The sequence below is a fragment of the Magnolia sinica genome, chromosome 10, assembly GCF_029962835.1.
Source record: "Magnolia sinica isolate HGM2019 chromosome 10, MsV1, whole genome shotgun sequence".
NCBI classification, from domain to species: domain Eukaryota; kingdom Viridiplantae; phylum Streptophyta; class Magnoliopsida; order Magnoliales; family Magnoliaceae; genus Magnolia; species Magnolia sinica.
In genome coordinates, this window is record NC_080582.1 from 9,146,923 (window position 1) to 9,172,422 (window position 25,500).

The following is a 25,500-nucleotide window of genomic DNA, read 5'->3' on the forward strand; positions in this document are numbered from 1 at the left end:
ATTTTTAAGACAATATTAAGGACGGTCAGGGGCCGTCTAAAATTTTAGAAACGGTTTACGGCCATCTCTAAAGTGTCTTTAAACCAAGCAATTTTAGAGACGGTCCAGAACCGTCTCTAAATCTGTCATTTTTTCCCATTTTTAACTAAAAGATATACACTGTCCATTTTATTTGCTGGCTGTGCATTTTACTGACAATTGATCAGATGATAATTAAGATGGCCCCCACATATTGTATGATTCGATGAGGAAAATCCATTTTGACAAGCACCTATTATATGGTGATTCACAAGAGTTTCAACACCACTGTGGTGAAATGAGACCATTGTGAAGGGGTGTGAGTGCGTGTGTAAAAAGCAAACCATATGGTTAAGATCTTCTAATCAAATTAATAAGAATAATAATAAAATGAATGGATGGTCTGGATTCATTACTTTGGTTATATTCATCACAGTACCACATGATGGGTGGTTGATATCCATTATCAGATCTTGACAATATTTTATATCCGAATTAATTTGGAGAATGTCTCAAGATCCATCTGTTGATAACTTAGACCTATTAAGTGCATGTTACATCCAATCCTTCCAATATGTTGGACCCAAAAGAGGATCACCTAGTGTAAAAATCAGTCTTATACAAAGCTGGGCATCGGACCGAGTCGGATCGGATTGCCGAGTCGGATCGGATTGGGTCCAACTCGACCCGATCCGAAATCTCGATAACCTGACCCGAACTCGATCCGATCCGGGACTGAGTCCAGGTCGCCTGACTCGAACAGATCCGGAATGTGTTTGAGCTGATCCAATCCGAGTCCGATTAAAATCCTATCTCAAATTCTATCTCAAAAGTCAAAACCCTAAAATCACAGACAAATAGAAGAAGAAGAAGAAGAAGTGGAAAAGAAGAAAAGAAAGTTCTGTCCTAAGAATCTATCCTTTGCTTCCCTACACAAACTATCCTTAGTAAATTTCTTGCCTCCATTTTCTAAAATAAATTTCAACTTCTTCATAAAAAATGAAAAACAAAAATTAAAACCGACAGCAGCAGCATTGTATTTTTACTTTGAATCGCTTTCGAATTCCAAGATTCTTAAATCTATTGCCGTTATAGATCTTGTCCAACCGTACCCTGTCGTTGCCATGGCCCACAATTATAACCATAAAAACCCTAAATCTATGGCCCTAAAACTCTCAAAATTAGAAGCTCTGACTCTCCAATTTCTGCGCTTGAGAGAATGAGAGATAGAGAAAGAATGGGAGAGAGATACCTGATGCCTGATGGTGCGTGAGAGCTTTGAGAGAGCTTTGAACGGCGCGGATTTAAAAATACATCATGGTGGGCTAGAGAGCTTTAACGCCAGCTAGCTGGCCGATGCAGGGTCACCTTCCAAACAACATTACACGCATCGGCATAGGAGGTGGGGGTTGGAGCTTAGAGAGAGAGAGAGAGAGAGAGAGAGAGAGAGAGAGAGAGAGAGAGAGAGAGAGAGAGAGAGTAGGTCGAGGTTGGAGTGTGAGGGTTTGGGAGAGGGAATCGGCAGGGGTTGGAGCGTTGAGAGAGAGAGCGAGAGAGAGAGAGAGAGAGATAGGCGCGATCGGGTGTCTTTAGGTTAAGTAAATCCTTAGCGGGGTGGCTAACATGGATTGTGTACTGAAATGGGTGTGTACTAACAAGCTAACCCAAAAAAGAAAAGAAAAGAGAGAGAGAGAGAGAGAGAGAGAGAGAGAGAGAGAGAGAGCGATCGGGTGTTTTTAGGTTAGGGTAAAAAGTAAAATGCCTTTATATAATACCCGATTCTGGATTAGGTCGGGTCGTCGGTCCTGATCCACCAAGATCCGAATTCGATCCAAAATTTGTTCAGATCTGAATTACCCAATCCGATCTTGACCGATCCAGACTGTCAATTCGGGTCGGATCGGGTCTGATCCATCGGATCAGATCTATTTTGCCCACCTCTGGTCTTATTTACATAGCAGAGAAAATAATTTCAAGCCATTGATAAATAGCATAAATAGAAGCATGGTCCAAAGAATCTAACAAAACAAAAAATTCACTAACATGGGCAAATCATAGCCGTTGATTGGAAAACTACAAGGCACAAAAGTATTGCAATCAATGGCTAGGATCAAATGACTGGTGTAACATTTTGGTGGAAATAGATGGGCGCAGATTAGATACTGACAAGGTCAGTAGCCATATTACTACCGAAGTGACATCACCAAGCTCTGTGGACCCCACCATGATGCGGACCCCACCATGATGCATGTGTTGTATCCATACCGTCCAACCATTTGTAGAGATCATTTTATGGCATGAGAAAAATAATGAGATAGATCTAAAGTTCAAGTGGACCCACCACAGAAAACTGCGGGATCAGTCACACCCACCGTTGAAACAATTATAGGGTCCCCCATGATGTATTTTTTAGATCAACCTATTCATAAGTTAACCTAGAGATAGATGAAGTGAAAACAAAAATGTAAGCTTGATCAGAAACTTTTGCAGCCCCTAAGAAGTTTTGAACGGTGGATGTCATTGTCCCCACTGTTTTCTATGGTGGGGTCCACTTGAACTTTAGATCTATCTCATTCTTTTTCTCATACCATAAAAAGATCTCTACAAATGGTTGGACGGCATGGATACAACACATGCATCATGGTGGGGTCCATAGAACTTGGTGATGTCACTTCAATAGTGATTTTTTTAAAATTTTTATTTTTTACACACGCACACACGCCACCACACACTCACGCCGTAGTGGGATTTCACCACCTATGGGTACTCGAACCCTCAACCAGGTGTTGAAACTCCTAAGAGTCTACCACCGGAGAAAGAGCAAGGACCCATTTGGCTACTGACCTTGTAGTATCTAATCCGCGCCCGAAATAGAATGCTTTGTGAAGTCCTGCAACCATCAATGTAAAATATTTAAAAAAAAATTAAAAAAAAAAATACAAGCGAGGCAAACCAAATCCATGTGCACATCATCATATGCATAATCAACATCAAAACAAATGCAAATCCAACCGTCAATTCACCAAATCATATAAACATATCCACCACCCATCAAAACACTGGACACCCTTCAACGATCACGCCTGGAGCTGTAGGGCAACTGGCCAGCGGGCAATGATCATCAGCATCCAGACCCCACCAACTCATCCCATAGATATTATATCCCTGAAGAGCAACGTACATCAATACACCCATCAAAGCAACACCAGCATCCAAACCAGCGGATAAGATGTAGTTGTGCCTGGCCCACCAACCCCTGAACTTTCTGTACACATAGAAGTTGAAGAAAATGCCCACAATAAAAAAGGTTATGTAATTGACAGCCCGGCCAGGTGGCATGTTCCCAGTGGCCCCCAAGATCACAGGCATATGGATCAATGATATCCACCTTTGGTTGGGGAATAGACGGGCCAGGGCGTAGACAAGGATGGGTGAGATCACACCAATGAGAAAGAACCAGTTAACGGTCTCATAGACGCCAAGACGGCCAAACATGCGAAGTGGGCCCACCAAGCCCCAGATGATGGAAGCGCTAAAGAACACATCGTCGCTGGGGCACGTCCAAGGGCTACCATCAGGAAGCAATGACGGGTCGCAGATGTTTTCAACGGTTGAGAGCAGCCACCATGCAGTGGCGAAGTAGACCGTAGATGCAATCACCGTGCCTGAGAGCTGAGCTCGTGAACAAACACAAACATGGAATGTGTTAGTATGGTTTTCAGACTCATCGACTCGGATCGACTTGGTCCATTTTGAGTTGAGTCAGAATTACAGTGGGGCCCACAGAGGTGCAGGTTTTGCGATTCAATGTACACGTGCATGTGTACATTGGCTGCAGCCATGTAAGATGTGCCCGTTGGTCTTAGAGCCGTTCTCGGACATTCACGTACGTCAGGTCAGGGCGTCGCAAACCGTATTAAAGTGTCATATATTATTTTAGGTAGGATGATCTACTTTAGCCACCCAACCCTGCTACAAGTCCGGTATGCCAAATTTGTGAAATACCATCAATTCTACTGTCGAATTCCTACCTCATTTACATTTTTACTATTTATAATAAGTTTTAGTTAGGTTTTGTCCCAACGCTTGCTTTGGCGGTAGAATCTCAGGAGTTTCAACACTTGGCAAGGGTTCAAGTACCCATAGGTGGTGAAATCCCACTATGGGCGTGAGTGTATTTATTTAATTTTATTTATAAAAAAAAAAAACAGGTTTAGTTAGGTTATAACTCTTGATATCCTGGGCTTTGGGAGCTTCGCTCAACATGAAAATTGTTTAGAATAATTAGAAGATCAACATGGTAAAGTCAAATATTACACCTACTATTTTTAGCTAAAAAAAACATGAGCACTAGTAGGAATTACCACTGTCTATAAATAATAAGTTTACTATTTATACGAAGTTGCTTTTTATAAGAGTTTTAGTTATAGTTTAATTCCCAAACTTTTTCCATGGTGTAAATTCGTTTATTTATTTGTCAATAAATTTATGAATTTTTTAAAATATTATTTATATATTTTTGTTTTTTTCTCATGGATTTGAAAAGTCTCCGCGAGTATTCCAGGAAGCTTCGTGGATTCAAACCCTGTGTTAGTTGAACCCCACGAAAAGCTAGTTAGGCTGACTTTCGGTAAAAGGCCCGGACATATTATGTTATCATGATCTGAGTTCTGGACGGTGGGTCATGCACCAAATAAGTTTCAACCGGTAGCCTAGAAAGAATTTGGGACGAAATGCATGGCAGAAATAAGGGGATCTAATCCGTATATGGACGAAATCCATAAATTAAACGGTGAAAGATCACGTACCTGAGCAACGAACATGGATCTAGGAGGGATCTTCATGTAATGGCCCAGCTTGAAATCCGCAAGGAACTGGATCGCCTGAGTCATGCTAATATAACCGTAGGTCTTGAAAGCCACGTTGGCAAGGGGCTTCCCCGGGTACATATACCCGATTATCAACTCCGTTATAACGTTTAGTCCTGGTTGCTGAAGACATAAAGCGTTTGGTTAAATATATAAGTCCATAAAAAATAAAAAAATAAAATCAATCTTAGCAAATGTATGAGATCCAAGCCATCATAAAGATGTGGCCCACCTTGAAGATCTGGATTTTAAAATAATAAATAAATAAATAATACCTGGTTAGTAGTGGCTGTGATGATCCCTATTGGTAGGGTGTAGAATAGAGCCAGTGCACACGCTAGAAAGATACCCCAGTAGGGAAGCTGCAACTGCTTGCCAAAGCCTTCACATGTGAGGATGGATAGAGCAACCATGGATACTAAGATGATATGGAACCACCATTGAGGGACTGGTTTGTATTTTTTCATTAATCTGTTATGGACGTCCTCCATCTGAACGCTGGACCTCCCTACAGCTTTCCTCGTCAGCTGCCAGATGGAGCTGTGATCACATATATGCAGGTTTAGAGGAACCAACAAGATTAGAGTGGATTAATCACATCTCAAAATTAAGAGAATATGGAGTGAATGGAACATTTGTCCATTGATCTAGATCATCCAAAATGTGCCATTTGCATGGGCCCTACAAAAGCGAGATATTTATCAGATGGATGGCTCAGATTAATGATCTAGATCATAGTCTGGTAGTTATTTTCCTCTTTTACTTTTATTCAAAGGTAATGTTCAAGCTGTGAGGCGCCCATGGTGATGTATTATGAGTTCCATCCAGACCATCCATCATATGGACCACCTAATGTTAAGCCTAGATTCCAAAATTGGGTCTGAATCATAACTTAGGAGGGCCACACGAAAGGAAACAGTGGGGGACCATTGGGAGGCCTATGGTCATTTTAGAAACCTCCAGATGGAATGTGGGCTACAGTTAGAGCTGGGCAGGATCTGACCCGAACTAATGGATCCAACTCGTTCGAACCAATCGGATCCGATCCGACTCGAACCGAAAGCCATGATCGGGTTGGATCGAGTAGACCCACTCAGATCCGACTACACATCGAGTCGAGTTCGGGTCAATAGCCAATCTGATTCGATCCGATCCAGAATTGATCCAATCGGGTAGTTTAAATAACTATTTTAAAAAAAAAAACTTACTTTTACTCCTCTTTTACCTGAACAGTGAACCCTAACCCATCCCTACCCGAGCGGCGCCGCACAAGGTCCTTTTTTTTCTCCTGAGTTCCCTCTTTTCCTTCTTTCTCTCCTCCTTTCTCTCCCTCTCTCTTCCAATTTCCCTCCTGTTTCCTTCCTAGGGCGAAAGTCTCCGGCAAGACTTGACTCATCCCAGTCCGAATCAACCAAACAAACTCGACTCGATCCAACTCAGTTTCCCTAACTAAGTTGGGTGAGGCAAATAAAGATTTGGATCAGATCGAGTTAGCCCTACTGGACTTGGTCCTAGATCGGATCGAGTTTCGGTCAAGTTCTTGAAAAAATCGAATTGAGTCGAGTTGGACCAAATCCGGTCCGCCTCGACTCAATGCCCACCTCTAGCTACAGCCACTTGATCGGTTGCACCTCATTAAAAAAGAGACCATTCGAAAACTCAAGTGGACGAAGGAAAATGAGTATATGTGCTTATGCATGATTTTAAATGGCTCCATGTGTGTATCCCACCTGATTATATGCTTGTGATTGTACAACATGGCTACGTACATAAGTTTGTCTTTTATCAATAAGCAAGCATTGTCCACGTGGATGAACGACATGAAGATCAGACACGTACCTCCCATGAAACAGTGCCACGTGGGTCAAAGTGGCCCCCAGAGTCGCGAAGCTGAGCCCATAACTGAAGGCGAAGAAGTTGCTGAGATGTATTTGGCTGTAATTATCGTACCCATGCTTGTCGAGATTGAATGTCGCTTCGTTAATCACACGTGAAATATTGTACTTGTTCCCGTAGGCATCGAAGACGTGCGATGAGAAGATCGGAAAACGTTTGCCATTGTACCAGTTGTTCCAGTACGAGATAGGGGTGACGATGTAGACTATCAAGACAAATCCGATTAATAGGTTGATGATCGCGAACCCTGGGGTGGCCAATGGGCTACCAGTGAAACCCGATAAGGTTGCCCAATCAAGGCCAATAGACCCGATACCGAGACCCGAGTTTCCAGCCCCGATCTGTTGGGCCGTGACCGAGTTCTTCCATATCCAGCAAATAATCGAAAGGGCAGTTATTGAAGGGAAGAAATAGTTAGGGATAAGGTAATAAGCGAAGCTTGATATCATGACCATAAGGAAAAATTGCAGCCTTGTTAGCCCTCCCTTTGGCCTCTTCTCTTTCTCATGCAATGCTCTGCACATCTCACAAACAATGTGTTAGTGGGCCCACATCATGAATGTATTTTCGTGTGGAAGATTAATTCAAATGCCATAGCCTACATAATGAGTTGACATGATGGTGGGGCCACCTGATGGACAGCTAAGTACTTCATTGATGTGGGCCAATGGCACGAAAGCCTCATTCTTAGCCGTCCATCTGATGGGCTCCATCCTTGATAGGTCACAGTAAAAAGATTGTTCGTGTTGGTTATTTGTACAATGTGGAGAATTTTCATTTGAGAGATAAGAGAGAGTACCTGAAGAGGGAGACTTGGACAAGGTTACTGGGCCACCACATGTATGGAGATTCAACCAGGTACTTCCTAAAGACACCTGCCCATCCATATCCCAGCATCTACACATTCCAATCACAGTATCCCATTAAATTTCCACCGTTCAATTAATAATCTAGCACATGTAAAGATTTCATCAGATGGGCTAAATTGTTAATACACTTGAAGCCATCCATGGATGGGATGCCCGCAAAATCTTGTACCATTCAACTACCCAAGGAGTTGTACGTACAACTGATTCACAACCTACGTCCATGGCACATTGTCAAAGATCCAAGCCCTTCATTTGTGGCACATCAGGAAGATCCTAGCCATTTGATTTTTAGAGTTGTTTTGGTATTTTGTTGGTTTTTTTTTTTCTTTACTTATTATTTTCCATTCTCATAGCGTTGTAATCGTCCAATAAAGGATATAATTGGGGGCATCTTCTATCACTTGGGTCCATTGTTATCAAAATCCTATGATTTACAATTTATGATTTGCGTTGAATCTTAATCAAAATGATTTGAAACCCACTTATGAATCCGTTTTTTTAATGAATCTTACCATTTTATAATTTGAATCATATGATTTATAGTTCAAATTATACTTGTTCTCTATTATTTTAACACTTTCATTTTATGTTTTTGAATTGCTGGAGGTTTAAAGAATCAGTTATAATTTTTATTTAAAAAAAAAAAAAAATCTTTAAAAGTTTGCTTAGAACAGATAAATTATATCATTTTGTTATTTATAAAAGATTAAATAATATATATTCACTTTAACTTTAAATCGTTGAGGTTTTTTTATTAGTGTCGATGCAAAAATCTAGTCGCCCCTAAACGAGCCTTGTCGGCTGGCTCTGAACTCAGTAGACCTGCACACGAAAAGGACAAAGGAGACCCTAGCTAGAGCAGGGGACCCTCCGATGCCAAAATTAGGTTAGGAATCTGGTAAGTAGAGTAGTTAAAGTTTAGGGCGTAAGATGTTACATACCTATTCTTGTAGAAGTGATCCATATTTATACCTGAGGGTTGGCTCGAGCGTATCTGGAGATCGCACTCGAGAATCACGCTCGGAGATTGTGCCCAGGGATTGCGCCCGCATATCGTGCCCAGAAGATCGCTCCCGTCAGTTCGTTGCTAGGTTGTGCTCATCCGAGTTGACCCCATGGCTGAGATCCGAGCCAACCCCAAGATTCTGGGATCCGAGCCAACCACTCGATCCCTCAACCGTTGATGCACTAAGCAGAGAAGTTTAGGTCGGAGGCGTGTGACCCAGGACGGATACGCGACGGCTATTGGCCTTCGGGCCTTTGCGAGAAAGTTGTCGCAAAGGACGGGTCGGCTCGAGCATGTTATCACTGTTCCTCCATCCCGAGTTAACAATACTCGGGTCAGATAGTCGCCTCGGGTTGGACACTCGCCTTGAGTCGAATGCTCGGGGTCAGATGTATATCAGTCGGAGGCTTTGCTCATTGGTGCCAAAATTCACCTAAATGCGACTCGGCCCAGATTATGTGACTCGGTTCAGATTTACCCACAACAGAAACCCCCTACTCTCTAAGTTCAAGCCCAGAGTCAGAGAGTTACATGTTCAGGAAAGCGAATCAAGCCTTAGCGGAGTGAATCATCGCCATTCTTACAATAATGGCCTCGGACGTAGCGTCGCCATGATAACTTTTGAAACCCGTGCCTTACACGAAGATAACCATTTTTGTTGTTCTGGCCATTGGGCGTCGTACACGTGGCCAGAGGTGTTGAGACACTTCAACTTGTCAAATTGGGTGGTGCCATGTGGATGCTAAAAGGTGAAAAGACATTGGCACCTTGAATGTTAACCATGTGCAGATCGGAATGGCGCGAGGAGATGCCGGCGCATTGAATGTTGACTGCGCTAGGGTTGAGGGGACGTTTGGTTATACGTATCCCGGGTCGCCACGTACACAGTCAGGCTCAAATCTGAGTCATTTTGTTGTCAAATTTGTAGTGCCAAAATCACTATTATACTCTTTATATATAACTTGCATAAGTGAAGCTCTCTCAAGGATCAACATACATGTACAAGCTAAGCTCACATCAAGCAACGCTCTCAAGTACAAGACTCAAGATCTTGAATGAAAGAACTGATCACAAGACAAGACTCTTGAATGCAAGAACTGCTCACAAGACTCAAGTTGAAAAGAAAAAGAAAGTACAAGGCAAGACTCAAGTTGATTTCAAGACTCAAGTGAAACTCAAGCCACTTTCATGATTGAGCTACTTCAAGGTTTAGTCTACATCAAGACTTCAAGGCTCATTCTTCATGGTCTCTTGTTTCAATGTCCATACTTCATGATTGAGGTTTGTTTGACCATAGGATGACCTTAGAAGTAGGTCATTTCGGATACATAAGCCGAATGTTATTTTTCATGTGATTGGTCTGTTCTTCGACTAGTTAGGCTAATCTTCGACTAGTCTAGACTTAGGTTCGACTAATCTAAAACATTTCCTGGATCGATCGTAAGTTTGTTACAAATTAGGATAAAATCTGTTGGCCTTGACTAGTCACGGAATGCATTCGACCGATCGTAGGCAGTGTTTACGCATCTTCGACGGTCGTAGAATCTCGACTCGAAGTCGGCGAAGATATTCAGGACCTACGACCGGTCGAAGGAAACCTACGACCGATCGTAGGTGACCTACGACGATCGTAGGAGAGCTACGACCGATCGTAGAACGTCTGCGCTTATCCCGCCTAATCTTTCAAATATACGTTATGGCTTCGACTAGTCGAAGAGCACTCTAGACGAGTCGAAGAACTGATCTTCTCACCTATAAATAGTGCACAAATCTCGGAAGAAATCATCGATTTAATTATAGTATTCAAGCCAATCTTCGTCGAACTTCTGAGAGATAATTCTGTGCTCCATCTAAGCTAAGTGTGCTTATTTAATATCTTCTTTCCTTAGCTTTATTTTAATTGATTTTGTTTCTTTTATTCCAATCTGATTTGAAAAGAGGAATTGTTATTCCCTTTCTTTGGAATCAAAATCAATTAAGGCAAGCCCTATTTGGTTTAATTTAAAATCTATTAGAATTAGAACCATTGTAATCGAGTACTGGACATTGAACTTGGACATTCAATCATCTACTTTGATTTGGTTCTACCGGGCTGCTACAACGAAGAAGATATTCAGGTATTTTACATATTGTAAATTCCTTTCTATTATTTTGGTTTCTTTCAAGATTTGCCAGAAAAATCTTGTTATTTTGGTTATCTGAGGAGAGCCAGGAAAACTCAGAAGTGGGGGGTTTTTTTAATTGTGTAAGCCCACATACAAAGACACAATTGTAAGGGTTTTGGGTGAACCTGGGAAAACCTATCTTTAGTGAACGCTAATATCCCCTGTGTGAGGATATTAGGAGTGGAGTAGCTTTTTGTGTGGCTGTTGGATAACAGTTGGTGAACACACAGGCGAACCACTATAAATCCTTTGAGTTGTGGTTGATTGATTTATTCTTTTAATTGTTTTTATTCTTTTGTGTGATGTATGTATGGTGGTGAATGTTGTAATTATTTCAAGCTTTGTGACAATGTTGTAATAGCTTAGAATTTACTTTCTGCTATTCCTTTATAAACTTGTTTTTCAATTTCATTTTGAAAGTTGTTCACAAGGTTACCCTGCCATTTTTATGGTGTATGGTTATCCCTAGAACAATACATCTTTAATTACAAGTTATTTCAATTCGGTTCATATTTGTTTTTGTATTCCTCTTCGATTTGAGATTTGATACAAAGACCTTTCTAGAAATAAGGTTGTCCTACCATAAACTCTGTTTTTGGTGTAAGGTTGTCCTTAGAATAACGTTTGTATCAACCTCTCAAGATCTGAATTTTGAGGTTGTTTTTCTTTCTTGCATTATTATTTAATTTGGCTATCATTTTCTTTATTATTCCGCTGTTATAAGTTTTTATTTGGCATTGTCCTATTCACCCCCTCTAGGACATATAGCTTGGCCTTTTCAAGTGGTATCGAGCCTAATAGCTCCTTTTTAATTCTTGGATTTAATTCTGAGCTAACGATTTAAGCTATTAAGATGTCAAATTTTGATAGCCTTTCGATCACTAGGCCTCCACCCTTTGATGGCTCCAACTATGCTTATTGGAAAGCCGAATGAGGATCTTCCTCAAATCAATGGATGAAAATGTGTGGCAAGCCACGGTGGTGAATGGAATCCTCCTATCATGGAAGTTCTGGGGTTGATGGTTCAAAGTCTATGAAAACCACACCATATTACCAATGGACCACCCTTGAGAAAAGTGAGAGTAGAGCAACTGCTCAAGCACTACATGCACTTACTTGCGCACTCTCACCGGCTGAGTTCACAAGAATCATTTCTTGTGATTCTGCAAAGCAAGCTTGGGATATATTAGAAATGACACACGAGGGTACTACAATTGTCAAAAATCTAAAGTCCAACTCCTCACAACCGATTTGAAGAAATTCATATGGAGGAAAATGAGATGTTTATGGACTTTTACACTAGATTGAATGACATTGTAAACTCAATGTGGGGTCTTGGCGATAAAATCCCAGAAAGTAAAGTATGTGCAAAAATATTACGCTCACTTCTTGAACGGTTCAATTCTAAAGTAACCGCAATCCAGGAACTTCGTGATACGGATAATATGAGGGTTGAAGAACTAGTTGGTTCTCTACAAACCTATGAGTTAAACTTTAAAGCTCCTAAAGGTAAATCTATCGCTCTAAAATCTTCTAAATGTAGTTCAAAAGAAAATTCTGATTCAGAAGATGACATTGCTCTTTTAGCTAAAAATTTTATAAGATTTTCAAAAGCAAGAAAAGAGTTGATTTTCAAAAATCAAATGACAAAAAGAAGTTTAGACCCAAATCTCGAAAATCTTTGAAAGATAGTCAATGTTACAACTGTCTAGAATATGGGCACTTAGCAAATAGATGTCCTAAAAGGGACAAACCCAAGAAGAAGGGTATGTTGGCTACATGGGATGAATCATCTGATTCTGAAGGTTCTTCTGAATCAGAAGATTCTGAAACTGAGTCGGGCAATGAAGTTAAAGCTCTTATAACTCTAGCCAAATTCACATTTTCAGATAATGACTCTACAAGTGAAGAAAATCTGAATAGTGAATGTGAAAATGGAGATGATCTTCAAGACGCTTACAAAGCCCTATATAAGGAAAGTTGTAAAATTCATCAAACTTAAACTTCAAAAAGAAAAGTTTTCTAAACTCAAAAATTGTTTTGAATCGCTTGTTTTAGAAAAATCACAAATTTCAGATTGTTTTGAAAAATCAAAATGCGATTTGGAATTCAAAAACTCCCTAATTGTTGATTTAAAATCTGAAATTGAGAAACTTAAAACTGAAGTATCTTCTCTTCTGAGTTTAAAGGACACATGGAAATATGCCCAAGGTGATCCAAAGTTAGAAAAACTTTTATCCGGATCAAGAAAATGTGGCGATCGATCCGGGTTGGGGTATGATAAAAATCTACCTCCTAAACAAAAGTATACTCCTCCTATGTTTGTTAAAGGAGAGTCCTCAAACTCAAAAGGGAAAAGTACTTATCAAGATTTTTCTAAAAATTCAAAAACTTTTCAAAAACCTAGAAACAGCCATGTCACTTTAATCAGAATCGAAATCCACTAGCTGAAAAGATAGTTGATTTACTCAAGGAGCTATTAAAATCTAACTCTATAGGTCATTCCTACAAGTATACACAAAAGAAGACCAACTATGTTCCTAAACCCAAAACAATTATGAAATGGATTCCTAAAGTCACCTGCTTGGTTGCTCACACCGCTTTCAAAGCAACAAGTCATTCAAAGTGGTACCTAGACAGTGGATGCTCCAGGCATATGACAGGTGACAAAGCTTTATTCACCGATCTGAAAGATATGACTGATGGGTCAGTCACATTTGGTGATGGTAGCAACTGCAAGATAATAGGCCAAGGTACGGTTCAACTTTTTAATCTTCCTGTGTTTAAAAATGTTTTATATGTTGAAGGCCTAAAGCACAACTTGCTTAGTATATCACAAATATGTGATAATAACCATAATGTTCGGTTTTCTAATCAAAGCTGTGAGATATTAAATAATAAGGGTTCTGTAATATTAACTGGACATAGAACGTCTGAAAATTGCTATATTATTAGTGAATCCAGCTCATCTAATCAAACATGTTACATGGTCCATACAGACGAGACTGATTTATGGCACAAACGTCTTGGACATGTACATTATCGAAACTTATATCGATTGAGCAAACGAGAACTTGTAAGAGGTTTACCCAAACTTCATAAATTAGATAAAATATGTGGTGAATGCCAGATAGGCAAACAAACAAAGAACTCACACAAAAAGGTGAATTCAAATACCACATCAAGACCACTCGAACTTCTCCACATGGACTTGATAGGACCTACCAGAACGGAAAGTCGTGGTGGTAAAAAGTATATCTTGGTAATAGTTGATGACTTTACCAGATTCACTTGGGTAGTCTTCTTAAGGGATAAATCTGAAACCCTTGAAGAAGTAAGAAAAGTTCTCAAAAGGATTCAAACTGAAAAATCTTCTCAAATCAGTAAAATTCGTAGTGATCATGGATCTGAATTTGAGAATAGCAATTTTGAGAAGTTCTGTACCGACCTAGGAATATTACATGAATTCTCTGCTCCCAAAACTCCACAACAAAATGGAATTGTAGAAAGGAAGAATAGGGTGCTTCAAGAAATGGCTAATGTCATGTTGAATAGCATGAAGCTCTCTAAAAATCTTTGGGCTAAAGCAGTCAACACAGCTTGCTATATTATTAACCGAGTCTACACAAAAAAAAGATAATAATAAGACGGCTTACGAATTGTGGTTCAATAAAAAGCCTACTGTTAAATACTTTCGAGTTTTTGGCAGAAAGTGCTATATTTTACGTTATCGTGAAAATTAGGGAAAGTTCGATAAGAAGATTGATGAAGGTATTTTTCTAGGATACTCTTTAAAAAGTAGATCTTATAGGGTCATGAACAAAAGGACTGGTGTGATTCAAGAATCCATTAATGTTGTCATTGATGATCATTTAAACACACCAACTTCTAATTCAGATAATGATGAAGTACTAATCATTGATAAACCTGATACTTCATCAAATCAAACTGATTCTGAGTTGAGGACTGTTAAAGATCATCCAACCACACAAATTCTTGGAAACCCTCTCACCGGTGTTCGCACCCGTAGACAACTTGAGGATATATGTAATTATGTATGTTTTACATCCCAAATTGAACCATCTAACGTAAAAGAAGCGCTTCGATGAGAACTGGATTGTTGCGATGCAAGATGAACTCAACCAATTCATAAGAAATGATGTTTGGTATCTCGTACCAAGACCTAAAGATAAACACATCATTGGAACAAAATGGATTTTCAAAAATAAGTCGATGAACGTGGAAATATAATTAGAAACAAGGCTAGACTGGTGGTACAAGGTTATACTCAAATTGAAGGGATTGATTTCGATGAAACCTTTGCACCGATAGCACGTCTTGAATCTATCAGACTATTTATATCCATTGCATGTTTTAAAAAGATAAAGATCTATCGGATGGATGTGAAAAGTGCTTTTCTAAATGGCGATTTACATGAAGAAGTCTATGTTGAGCAGCCAATGGGATTTGAAGATTCCAAAAATACTGATTATGTGTATCGGCTTAAAAGGCACTTTATGGATTAAAACAAGCACCTAGGGCATGGTATGAGAAACTAACGAAATTTCTTTTAACTCATAATTTTCAAATGGGATCTATTGATAAAACTCTGTTTGTTAAAAAACAAAATGATCATATCTTAATGGTACAGATTTATGTTGATGATATCATTTATGGATCAACTTGTACTAACTTGACTACTGAGTTTGCAGATTTGATGAAATCACGGTTTGAAATGAGCATGGTTGGGGAATTGACTTATTTCCTTGGATTGCAAGTAAAGCAACAATCGAAGGAATATTCATTTCTCAATCTAAGTATGCCTTGAATCTAATCAAGAGATTTGGATTTGAGAATGGTAAGAATTTCGATACTCCTATGAGTACTACCACGAAACTATCAAAAGACTCTAATGGTAAAAATGTTGACTCAAAACTTTATCGGAGTATGATTGGTAGTTTGTTATATCTAGCTAGTAGACTGATATTTCTCTAAGTGTTGGTATTTGCGCAAGATATCAATCGATCCAAAAGAATCTCATTTGATTGCTGTTGTCAAGCGGATTATTAGATATGTCGCAAATACCTGTAATTCTCGGTCTCTGGTATCCTCATGAAACCAATGTTCAATTAGTTGGGTACTCTGACTGGGGTGGTAATCTAGATGATAGAAAATCAACCGGTGGTGGTTGTTTTTATTGGAAATTGTTTAGTTTCTGGTTTAGTAAGAAACAAAATTCTATATCACTTTCAACAATTGAAATATTATTGCTGGTAATGCATGTACACGACTTGTTTGGATGCAACGAATGCTAAGTGATTATGGAATTAAACAGATTCTATGTTATTACATTGTCATAATTCCAGTGCGATAAATATTTGAAAAAATTCTATTCAGCATTCTCGTACTAAGCACATTGACATTAGATTTCATTATATAAGGGAATTAGTAGAAGAAAAGTTATATCTCTAGAATATATTCCTACTGAAGATCAACGAGTTGACATTTTCACAAAACCTCTCGATAAAAGGGAGGTTCAAAAAGATGAAATTTGATCTTGGCATGTGCATTTTAAATTGATAATTTATGCCTTCTTGTATAATATTGTATATATTTGCTAGATTGAATTCCTATTTTTGGGTAAATTGCAAGATATTGAATTTTTGGGGTTTATACGACCAGTCGTGAGTATACACGACCAGTCGTACTACGACCGGTCGTAGATACTCACGACCAGTCGTGGAGCACGGATTTCACTTCATATTGGGGATTTTTCACTTTCTTCCTCATTTCTTCTTTCTTCTCCTTGGAGCCGAACTTCGACTCGTCGAACTCATCCTTCAAGTTCTTCAAGGTTAGTGTTCCAAATCCGTTTTTCTTGCATATTTGTGTCAAGATTGCTTCCTTTTCTCTCTTGAAGCTTTCTATCTTGAAAATCATTGAGATTTGGGGTTGAGATTTTGAAAAATCTGTTTTGAGCAAACCCTCTTCTCAATCCTTTGCAACTTCTTTATTCCTTTAAATCCTTGTTGCAAATGGCTTCTAGAGGTAAGAAAACTACTTCACGTGGTCCTTCTTCTTCCTCCAGATCAACTCCTATCTCTAAACGTCATCTTCTTGTTCCCAATGATGATCCATCATTTGTTAGGGACATTAGATCTCGTAAGGTTATCGTTGAACATGCTGTTGATGTCAATCACATTGCTCCATTTGACATCCTTCCTATGCTTGAAGCTGTAGGTTGGACTAACTTATTGCATTGGGGTGGGCCTGCATACCGGTCCATTGCCCAATCCATGTTTTCATGTATTAGTGCATTTTCACAGGATAATTTAACTTTTCAAATTTCTACTAGAGAAGGGCCATTTGACGTTGATCGTCATTTAATTTCAGCCCTTATGGAAATTCCTGTGAATGATGAGGGTATTCCAATTCATAACTTCACTGATAAACCCTCAATGGCTGAAAAACGCATGCTCACTAGAGACTTGTGTAATATGGATGTTCAATGGACTCAAAAAGGGAATGCGCTCCCCGCAAGGTATTTGTTACCCAAATATAGAATTCTTCACAGAATCTTTGTGTCTAATCTGTATCCTCGATCGGGTAATAAATCTGATTTAACTTCATTTATGGTTCGTGTTATCCATGCTATCTCAAATGGTACTCAGTTTGTTTGCCTTCCTTAATCTGTCATTTCATTCTTGATTTCGACTCCATCCTGGTCATAGTGACATTCCATTTGCATACTTTATGTGTATTGGCTACTCATATGTTAGTCGATATGCAGTTGATGAAGCACCAATCCATCATCTTATCTTCAACAATACAAATATTAATAAGATGAAGTTGGATCGCTTCTGAACAAGGTGGTGGTGTTGATGGTGGTCTGAAGAAGCTGGTGTTGATATTAATATGGATGATATTTTTGAGGAACGGGATTCGACTCCGCTAATGATCCAGATTTTGTACCATCGGATTTGATGCACGTCGAGTGCATTAGAAGATAAAGTTGAGAATATTAATGTTAAGTTGGAGAACATGTCATTGCTCATGATTTGCAATTCAAATACATGCACAAATACCTAAGGCGCTTGAACAAAGGCATGCACCAACTTGATCCTTCTATTCCTGCTCCATCTTCAAGTTCTAATTCCGACTAGTTTCTATGAGACTTTTGGTATGTAATAACTTTATTACTTTGCTCTTGTTTGATTGAGTTTGAGTTGGATTCTATGCTGTATGTTTATATTTGTTCTTGATGTAATGCTGGATATATGTGATGCTATCTTGAGTATCTCTATGACTCTTGTGCTATACTCTATTTCCTCCTCATGTTTACTCTCATTCCTTTATTTAGTTCTCCTTTGTCATCTTGTGACAAAAAGGGGAGAATGGTTTATTGTTAATGTGATTGTGAGAGGAGTAGCATTGGTTATGTTACTCAGGGGGAGTGGGGTGTAGCATTGGTTATGTTACTCAGGGGGAGTGGGGTGTCAAGAAGAATATATGTTTGATCTTGTTGAATGTTGAAACTGGTTGAATATTGAGTATATGTTTGATCTTATTGAATGTTGAAACTGGTTGAATGTTGAATGTTGAATATTGATTTGCATGTATTAACCGGTTGTTTTACTTTTGTTTGGTTATGTGTTTTGTCACTAATTTGACAAAGGGGAGATTGTAAGTGCTATAGTTTATATCCCTGTCTGTTGTCAAATTTGTGGTGCCAAAATCACTATTATACTCTGTTATATATAACTTGCATAAGTGAAGCTCTCTCAAGGATCAACATACATGTACAAGCTAAGCTCACATCAAGCAACGCTCTCAAGTACAAGACTCAAGATCTTGAATGAAAGAACTGATCACAAGACAAGACTCTTGAATGCAAGAACTGCTCACAAGACTCAAGCTGAAAAGAAAAAGAAAGTAAAAGGCAAGACACAAGCTGAACTAAAGAATCAAGCTGAAACTCAAGCCACTTTCATGATTGAGCTACTTCAAGGTTTAGTCTACATCAAGACTTCAAGGCTCATTCTTCATGGTCTCTTGTTTCAATGTCCATACTTCATGATTGAGGTTTGTTTGACCATAGGATGACCTTAGAAGTAGGTCATTTCGGATACATAAGCCGAATGTTATTTTTCATGTGATTGGTCTGTTCTTCGACCAGTCTTAGGTCTGCTTCGACTAGTCCTAGACTTGCTTCGACCGATCTAAGAAATTCCTGGATCGATCGTAAGTTTGTTACAAATTAGGATAAAATCGTAGCCTTCGACTAGTCACGGAATGCATTCGACCGATCGTAGGAGCAGTGTTTACGCATCTTCGACCGATCGTAGAATCTCGACTCGAAGTCGGCGAAGATATTCGGGACCTACGACCGGTCATAGTAGAGCTACGACCGGTCGTAGAACGTCTGCGCTTATCCCGCCTAATCTTTCAAATATACGTTATGGCTTCGACTAGTCGAAGAGCACTCTAGACGATCGAAGACCTGATCTTCTCACCTATAAATAGTGCACGAATCTCGAAGAAATCATCGATTTAATTATAGTATTCAAGCCAATCTTCGTCGAACTTCGAGAGATAATTTTGTGCTCCATCTAAGCTAAGTGTGCTTATTTAATATCTTCTTTCCTTAGCTTTATTTTAATTGATTTTGTTTCTTATATTCCAATCCGATTTGAAAAGAGGAATTGTTATTCCCTTTCTTTGGAATCAAAATCAATTAAGGCAAGCCCTATTTGGTTTAATTTAAAATCTATTAGAATTAGAACCATTGTAATCGAATACCTGGACATTGAACTTGGACATTCAATCATCTACTTTGATTTGGTTCTACCGGCTGCTACAACGAAGAAGATATTCGGTATTTTACATATTGTAAATTCCTTTCTATTATTTTGGTTTCTTTCAAGATTTGCGGAAAAATCTTGTTATTTTGGTTATCCGAGGAGAGCCGGAAAACTCAGAAGAGGGGTTTTTAATTGTGTAAGGCCACATACAAAGACACAATTGTAAGGGTTTTGGGTGAACCGGGAAAACCTATCTTTAGTGAACGCTAATATCCCTGTGTGAGGATATTAGGAGTGGAGTAGCTTTTGTGTGGTGTTGGATAACGTTGGTGAACACACAGGCGAACCACTATAAATACTTTGAGTTGTCCTTGATTGATTTATTCTTTTAATTGTTTTTATACTTTTTGAGTGATGTATGTATGGAGGTTAATGTTGTAATTATTTCAAGCATTGTGAGAATTTTGTAATAGCTTAGAATTTACTTTCTGCTATTCCTTTATAAGCTTGATATTCAATTTCATTTTGAAAGTTGTTCCAGAAACGTTGCCCTGCCAATTGTATGGTTTATGGCTGTCCCTAGAACAATACATATTTAATTACAAGTTATTTCAATTCAATTCATATTTGTTTTTGTATTCCTCTTCGATTTGAGACTTGATACAAAGACCTTTCTAGAAATAAGGTTGTCTACCATAAACTCTGTTTTGGTGTAAGGTTGTCCTTAGAATAACGTTTGTATCAACCTCTCAAGATCTGAATTTTGAGGTTGTTTTTCTTTCTTGCATTATTATTTAATTTGGCTATCATTTTCTTTATTATTCCGCTGTTATAAGTTTTTATTTGGCATTGTCCTATTCACCCCCTCTAGGACATATAGCTTGGCCTTTTCAAGTGGTATCAAATCTGAGTCGTTTCGGCTTCGAAGGCAGCTGTTTGTCATGATTACGGGCAGTGGACTCAGGCTATAAGAACCCGAGGCTCTCTCATTCAGCCTCTCCTACAATTCAATACTCTTAATCTTCTTGAGTTTTATAACTTCCGTTCTTCCATCTGAGACATCCTTTTGCCAGAAAAGGGTTTTCCTCGCCGGGAGAGAGAGTATCCTGATCGAAAAAGGGATTTTACTGGTCGAAAAAGAGGATTTAGCTTGGAGAACCTTGCCAGAGTGAATCGCTCAGAGCGCTGTGAGTCTCCCACATTTCTTTGCAACTTTTTCTTTCATCATGTCAAGCAACTTGGATGAAGTCCGCGAAGTCATGAATGGGTCTGAGCCCGAGAGCACAAACTTTGAGTGTCGAAGCTCGGAGGGTACTCTCGAGGCAGTTCCACTCTATCTCCCGCTTAAGAAGAGTACCGGGGCAAATTCGAAAGGACAGGGCAAGGGGGTGAAGAGGATACCCCGAGACTCTACTCAGAGGTCACTAGCTGGGCCCTTAAGAGGTCGGTCAAAGGCGGGAATTCCAGGAGGCTCGGTTCTAGTTGAGTCCCAGATAGAGAAGATCCGATCCAATTACCAAATTCCAAACTCGGTGCACATTAGGGTCCCTTCTGTCTTAGATGGGCCTGGAACCCCATCTGACGAGGAAGTAGCCATTTTCGTCTGAAGCCTCTAGTGTGGACTTCAATTTTCGCTTCACCCCTTCGTGCGTGCGCTACTGGCGCAGCTGTAGCTGGCTCTGGGTCAGCTCGTCTTAAATGCATGGAGGATCCTGGTGTCGGCATACATCATCTAGAGGCAGCTGAAGAACTAGGATCTATCGCCGGACGAGTTCCTGGCGATGTACCAGGTGAAGCATGACAAGGCCGAACCGTACTGGTATTATTTCTCAGCCAGGGCCCCATGTATCTCAGGCCTCGTCACTAAACTTCTTCTAACAAGGATTGGAAGGGGAAATGGTTATGGGTCTCAGGGGAATGAGAGGCTCCAGCGTCGGAGTTCGGATGCCTCCGAGTCCGAGTGCCTACCAAGTTTGCCCTTCTTAGTAGATCCGTGGAGGCTCAAACCCCCTTTTCTTCTTTGTTCATTCTATGTTCTGACCTTTGCTTATCTCGCTTGTATATTATCTGAGGGGCCCGCTAGAACTATCCACTTTCCTCCAAGCTCAAATAGTTAGGGCTCGACTACTCAAGGAGGATGATCACGTCTGGCATTACCTTGTCAGCCCGGACATCGTCATCTCGTCCGGGTTCTGTAGGTTCCAACTTCTCCCTACTGCCTTGGGTAAGTTCTGCAACTCCTACGTTTTAACTTGTGGATGACTGGCTTGTAGAAGACTAACTTCTTTTTGCTGATTAGGAATAGCTGAGGTGGCAGGTTCAAAGAGGAAGAGGGGGGCGTCGGCACACCCTTCCTTTGATGCTATTCTAGTCTCGGTGCCAAAACCCCGGGTCAAAATAACAGCCCGAAAGAAGAAGACTTCAGCCCCCGAACCGTCAATAGCTGAGGTGGCTATGGTGCCAGAGCTAGAGCTAATACAAGAACAAGCCTTAGCGCCAGCAGCAACCCCAGCTTCTGAGGCTGTCATATCTCCCCATCCTGGGATTTGGAGGGAGGTCATGAGAGAGACTGTCGCAACAAGTTTCTCTCATGACTCGGATGTCGATGCCAAGAATCTCAACCTCCAATTCATCGTCGTAGAGCGCATGGCCGACTCAAGCAGTCCCACTATACCCAAGGCTGAGGATCGGGCCTCCATGGCCAGTGGCATCGAGGGCGTCGCAGATCCAGCCCCCTCCAAGGAACATGAGCTTACACCTGGTTATCATATGTCGTTGTTAACCGAGTGGGTGGCCAAGCACCCACTAGAGTTCACCATCGCCTGCTCCCTGACTCATCTTCTCGAGTCGGTGGTAAATGACTTTATGTCATGTTTCTACACGGTAAATACCTTAACCCCACCCTCTCATCTTTTGCTTGTCAGTTCCTTAACTGAACCTTTGTACTTATTTAGTCGCTGCCGATGCTCATGCTTGCCTGAGAGAAACTGAGGACCATGGGTCGGCTCGAGGGAGAGAAGGCCAAATTGGAGGAGCAGTTGAGGGCCTCGGCTAGGGAGGCAGAGAAGTTGAAGGCTTGGGTTGGAGAGGGCCATTTGAGGTAGTTGAGGCTTCAAGGGGAGAGCAATGAGCTGCAGGCTCGGGCCGACTCGGCGGAGTCTGAACTGAATGAATCAAGGACGGACAATGCTTGATTGATCATCGAGCTTGAGGTTGTCAGGCGTGAAGCCGCTGAGAGTCTCGCCAAGCAATGCTCCGTGCTGGAGGCCTTAGCTGTTGAGGGCCTTACAAAGCAGCGCTCCAAGCTAGAGGCATCAGCCGCTTCCCAAGTCGTGGCAACCGTGGAGGAATTCAAATCCTCCAAGGAGCGAAATGATGAGTTGGAGAAGATTTATGATTTCGCCTACAACGCCGACTTCTAAGCGTGCTTGGACGAAGTCCAGGATGCTTACCCCGAGCTGGAACTCAATGCCTTGGCACCGGAGGAATCGAACACTCTAGGGGCAGAGGTGGACTCCCCAGCAGCAGCCGAGGTTGAGAAGGCCCCCGAAGCCGAGCCCCCAGTGGACCCGACCTTGGGTTAATTCCCCTTGTTCTCCCCATCTTATGTTTTCTTTTTGTAATGGGCGATTTTTGTAACTTTAATGAAAAGTTAATATTCTAGCTTAACTTCTGAATATTTGCCTCTTTACGTTGAATGTTGCCTCTAGCTTTCGCAAACCATTGTTGAATGACGAGCTGACCCCTTCTTTAAGGGATCGGTTCATCAAAGGGCTTCATCTCTGCATATGAGAGATGACCCTCCACGGCATAGTTGCCTATTTTGTAGATCATTGTCGAATGACGAGCCGATCCATTCTTTAAGGGATAGGTTCGTTAGAGAATTTCATCCCTGTACATGAGAGATGACCCTTCGTAGTGTATCATAATTAAGCAACCGTATAGTAGACCAGTAGAAGGGTAGAGTAGAATAAGTGATCTTTTATTGAGAGCCAAATTGGCTAGTAGATCTGAGCCGTACATCAAGGAGCTGAACTCCCAGACTAGTGGCCAGTCTGAGTCCAACCAATAGGGCCTCATACTCAACTTCATTGTTGAATGCCTTCAAGCCGAGCCTGATGACGTACTGAATGGTGGTCGAGTCGGGCGCGACTAGGACGATCCCTGCCCCGGCTCGCTTTGAGTTAGACGACCCATCGACAAAAAGGGTCCATCTGCTTCCTCCCTCTCTTGAATCAACATCCTGAAGAAGGGGAAGAGCTGGTAGAGCTGCTGAGGCGGTCTCCGATCTCGTATCCCCAACCTTGTCACTTGGAATGGTGAACTTGACTATGAAGTCAGCCACAGCTTGGCCCTTGATCACTGTCCTTGGTCGACACTGGATATCGAACTCTCCGAGCTCTATCGCCCACTTGGTAAGCTGCCCGGACACCTCGGGCTTCTGTAGGATTTGTCGGAGAGGAGAATCTGTGAGGATGATGGAATGCACCTGAAAGTACAGACATAACCTTCGAGTAGAGACGACGAGGCTAACAGCTAACTTCTCCATGCTCGGGTATTTGGTCTTGGCCGGGACCATTGCTTTACTCGTTTAGTAGACTGAATGTTGTTACCTCCTACTTCTCGAATGAGTGCCGAGCTGACAGTTGAGGTGGAGACTGTCAAGTAAAGAAATAGAGGCTCGTCCTCATCTAGTTTAGATAATAGAGGAGGCGACCCGAGGTACTGCTTCAGCTATTAGAATGCTCGCTCATGTCGAGCAGAACCTTGATCTTATTGGGGTTCACTTCGATGCCGCTCTGGCTAACCTAGAACCCGAGGAACTTGCTCGAACCAATACCAAAGGCACACTTGATGGGATTCAGCTTCATGCGATATTCTCGAAGGATCGAAATTGCAATATGGGCTGACACTCCGACACTTTTGACGAGCATGTCGTTCACGTAAACCTTCATGGTCTGACCAATCAATCAGGCGAACATCTGATTCACCAGTCTCTGGTACATCGCATCAGTGTTTTTCAAGCCAAAGGGCATGACCCGGTAACAGTAGAGTCCCTTGTCCTTGACAAAGGTTGTCCTCTGCCTGTTTGGGGGTGCATGTATATCTGATTATAGCCAGAGTACGCGTCTAGGAAGGTAAGAAGCTCATGTCAGGTCGTGCTGTCAACTAGTTAGTCGATCCGAGGCAAAGGAAAGTTGTCTTTAGGGCAGACTTTGTTCAAGTTTGAATAGTCCACATAAACCAGCCACATCCCAGTGGCTTTCTTCACGAGGACCACATTTGCGATCCAGTCTAAGTAGTGAGCCTCTTCAATGAAGCCGACGTTAAGGAGCTTCGGCACTTCTTTAGCAATGGCCACATACCTTTCGGACTCGAATGCCCTCCTCTTCTGCTTCATCGGTTTGTGCTCCGGGTCCACATTCAACCTATGAACCATGATCTCTGGAGGGATGCCCACCATGTCCTCGCGCAACCATGCGAAGACATCCCCATGCTCCCTTAGGAAAGTCAGAATCTAAGTTCACTACTCAGAATTCAACAACGACCTAAGCTGAACTGTTCTGCTCAGGTCCGCCTTCTCGAGCGGGACGGTCACCAGGTCTTCAGTGAGGGAGTCCACAGGATCTCTAGGGTCGAGTACATTTATCATGAGGGCCTGCTTTGTTGAACCCTTCACCGCTATTGAGTAACATCTATGTGCCTCGCGCTGGTCTCCTCGAACATATCTGACACCTCCCTCAACAGAGAAATTCATCATCAGATGATACTTGGATACGACTGCCCTAATTGCATTAAGGGATGACCACTCGAGGATGACATTATGCACTGACGGTACATTGACTACAAAAAAGTCCACTAGCAAAGTCACCTGAC

The 25,500-nt window shown here is 41.1% G+C and overlaps 1 protein-coding gene across 1 annotated transcript in view; it reads right to left on the minus strand.

Annotated features, from left to right (window-relative positions):
• Nucleotides 1–2,945: 2,945 nt before the first annotated feature.
• The window catches only part of LOC131217316 (oligopeptide transporter 5-like), a gene marked incomplete at its 5' end in the record, with an annotated part of 28,539 nt that continues 5,984 nt past the window's right edge, over nucleotides 2,946–25,500 (minus strand). The window contains 5 exons of the mRNA XM_058212228.1: nucleotides 2,946–3,690; nucleotides 4,827–5,009; nucleotides 5,162–5,426; nucleotides 6,726–7,298; nucleotides 7,582–7,679. Of these exons, the coding sequence (XP_058068211.1) occupies nucleotides 3,070–3,690; nucleotides 4,827–5,009; nucleotides 5,162–5,426; nucleotides 6,726–7,298; nucleotides 7,582–7,679 (1,740 nt within the window). The remainder of the gene's footprint in view (nucleotides 3,691–4,826; nucleotides 5,010–5,161; nucleotides 5,427–6,725; nucleotides 7,299–7,581; nucleotides 7,680–25,500) is intronic.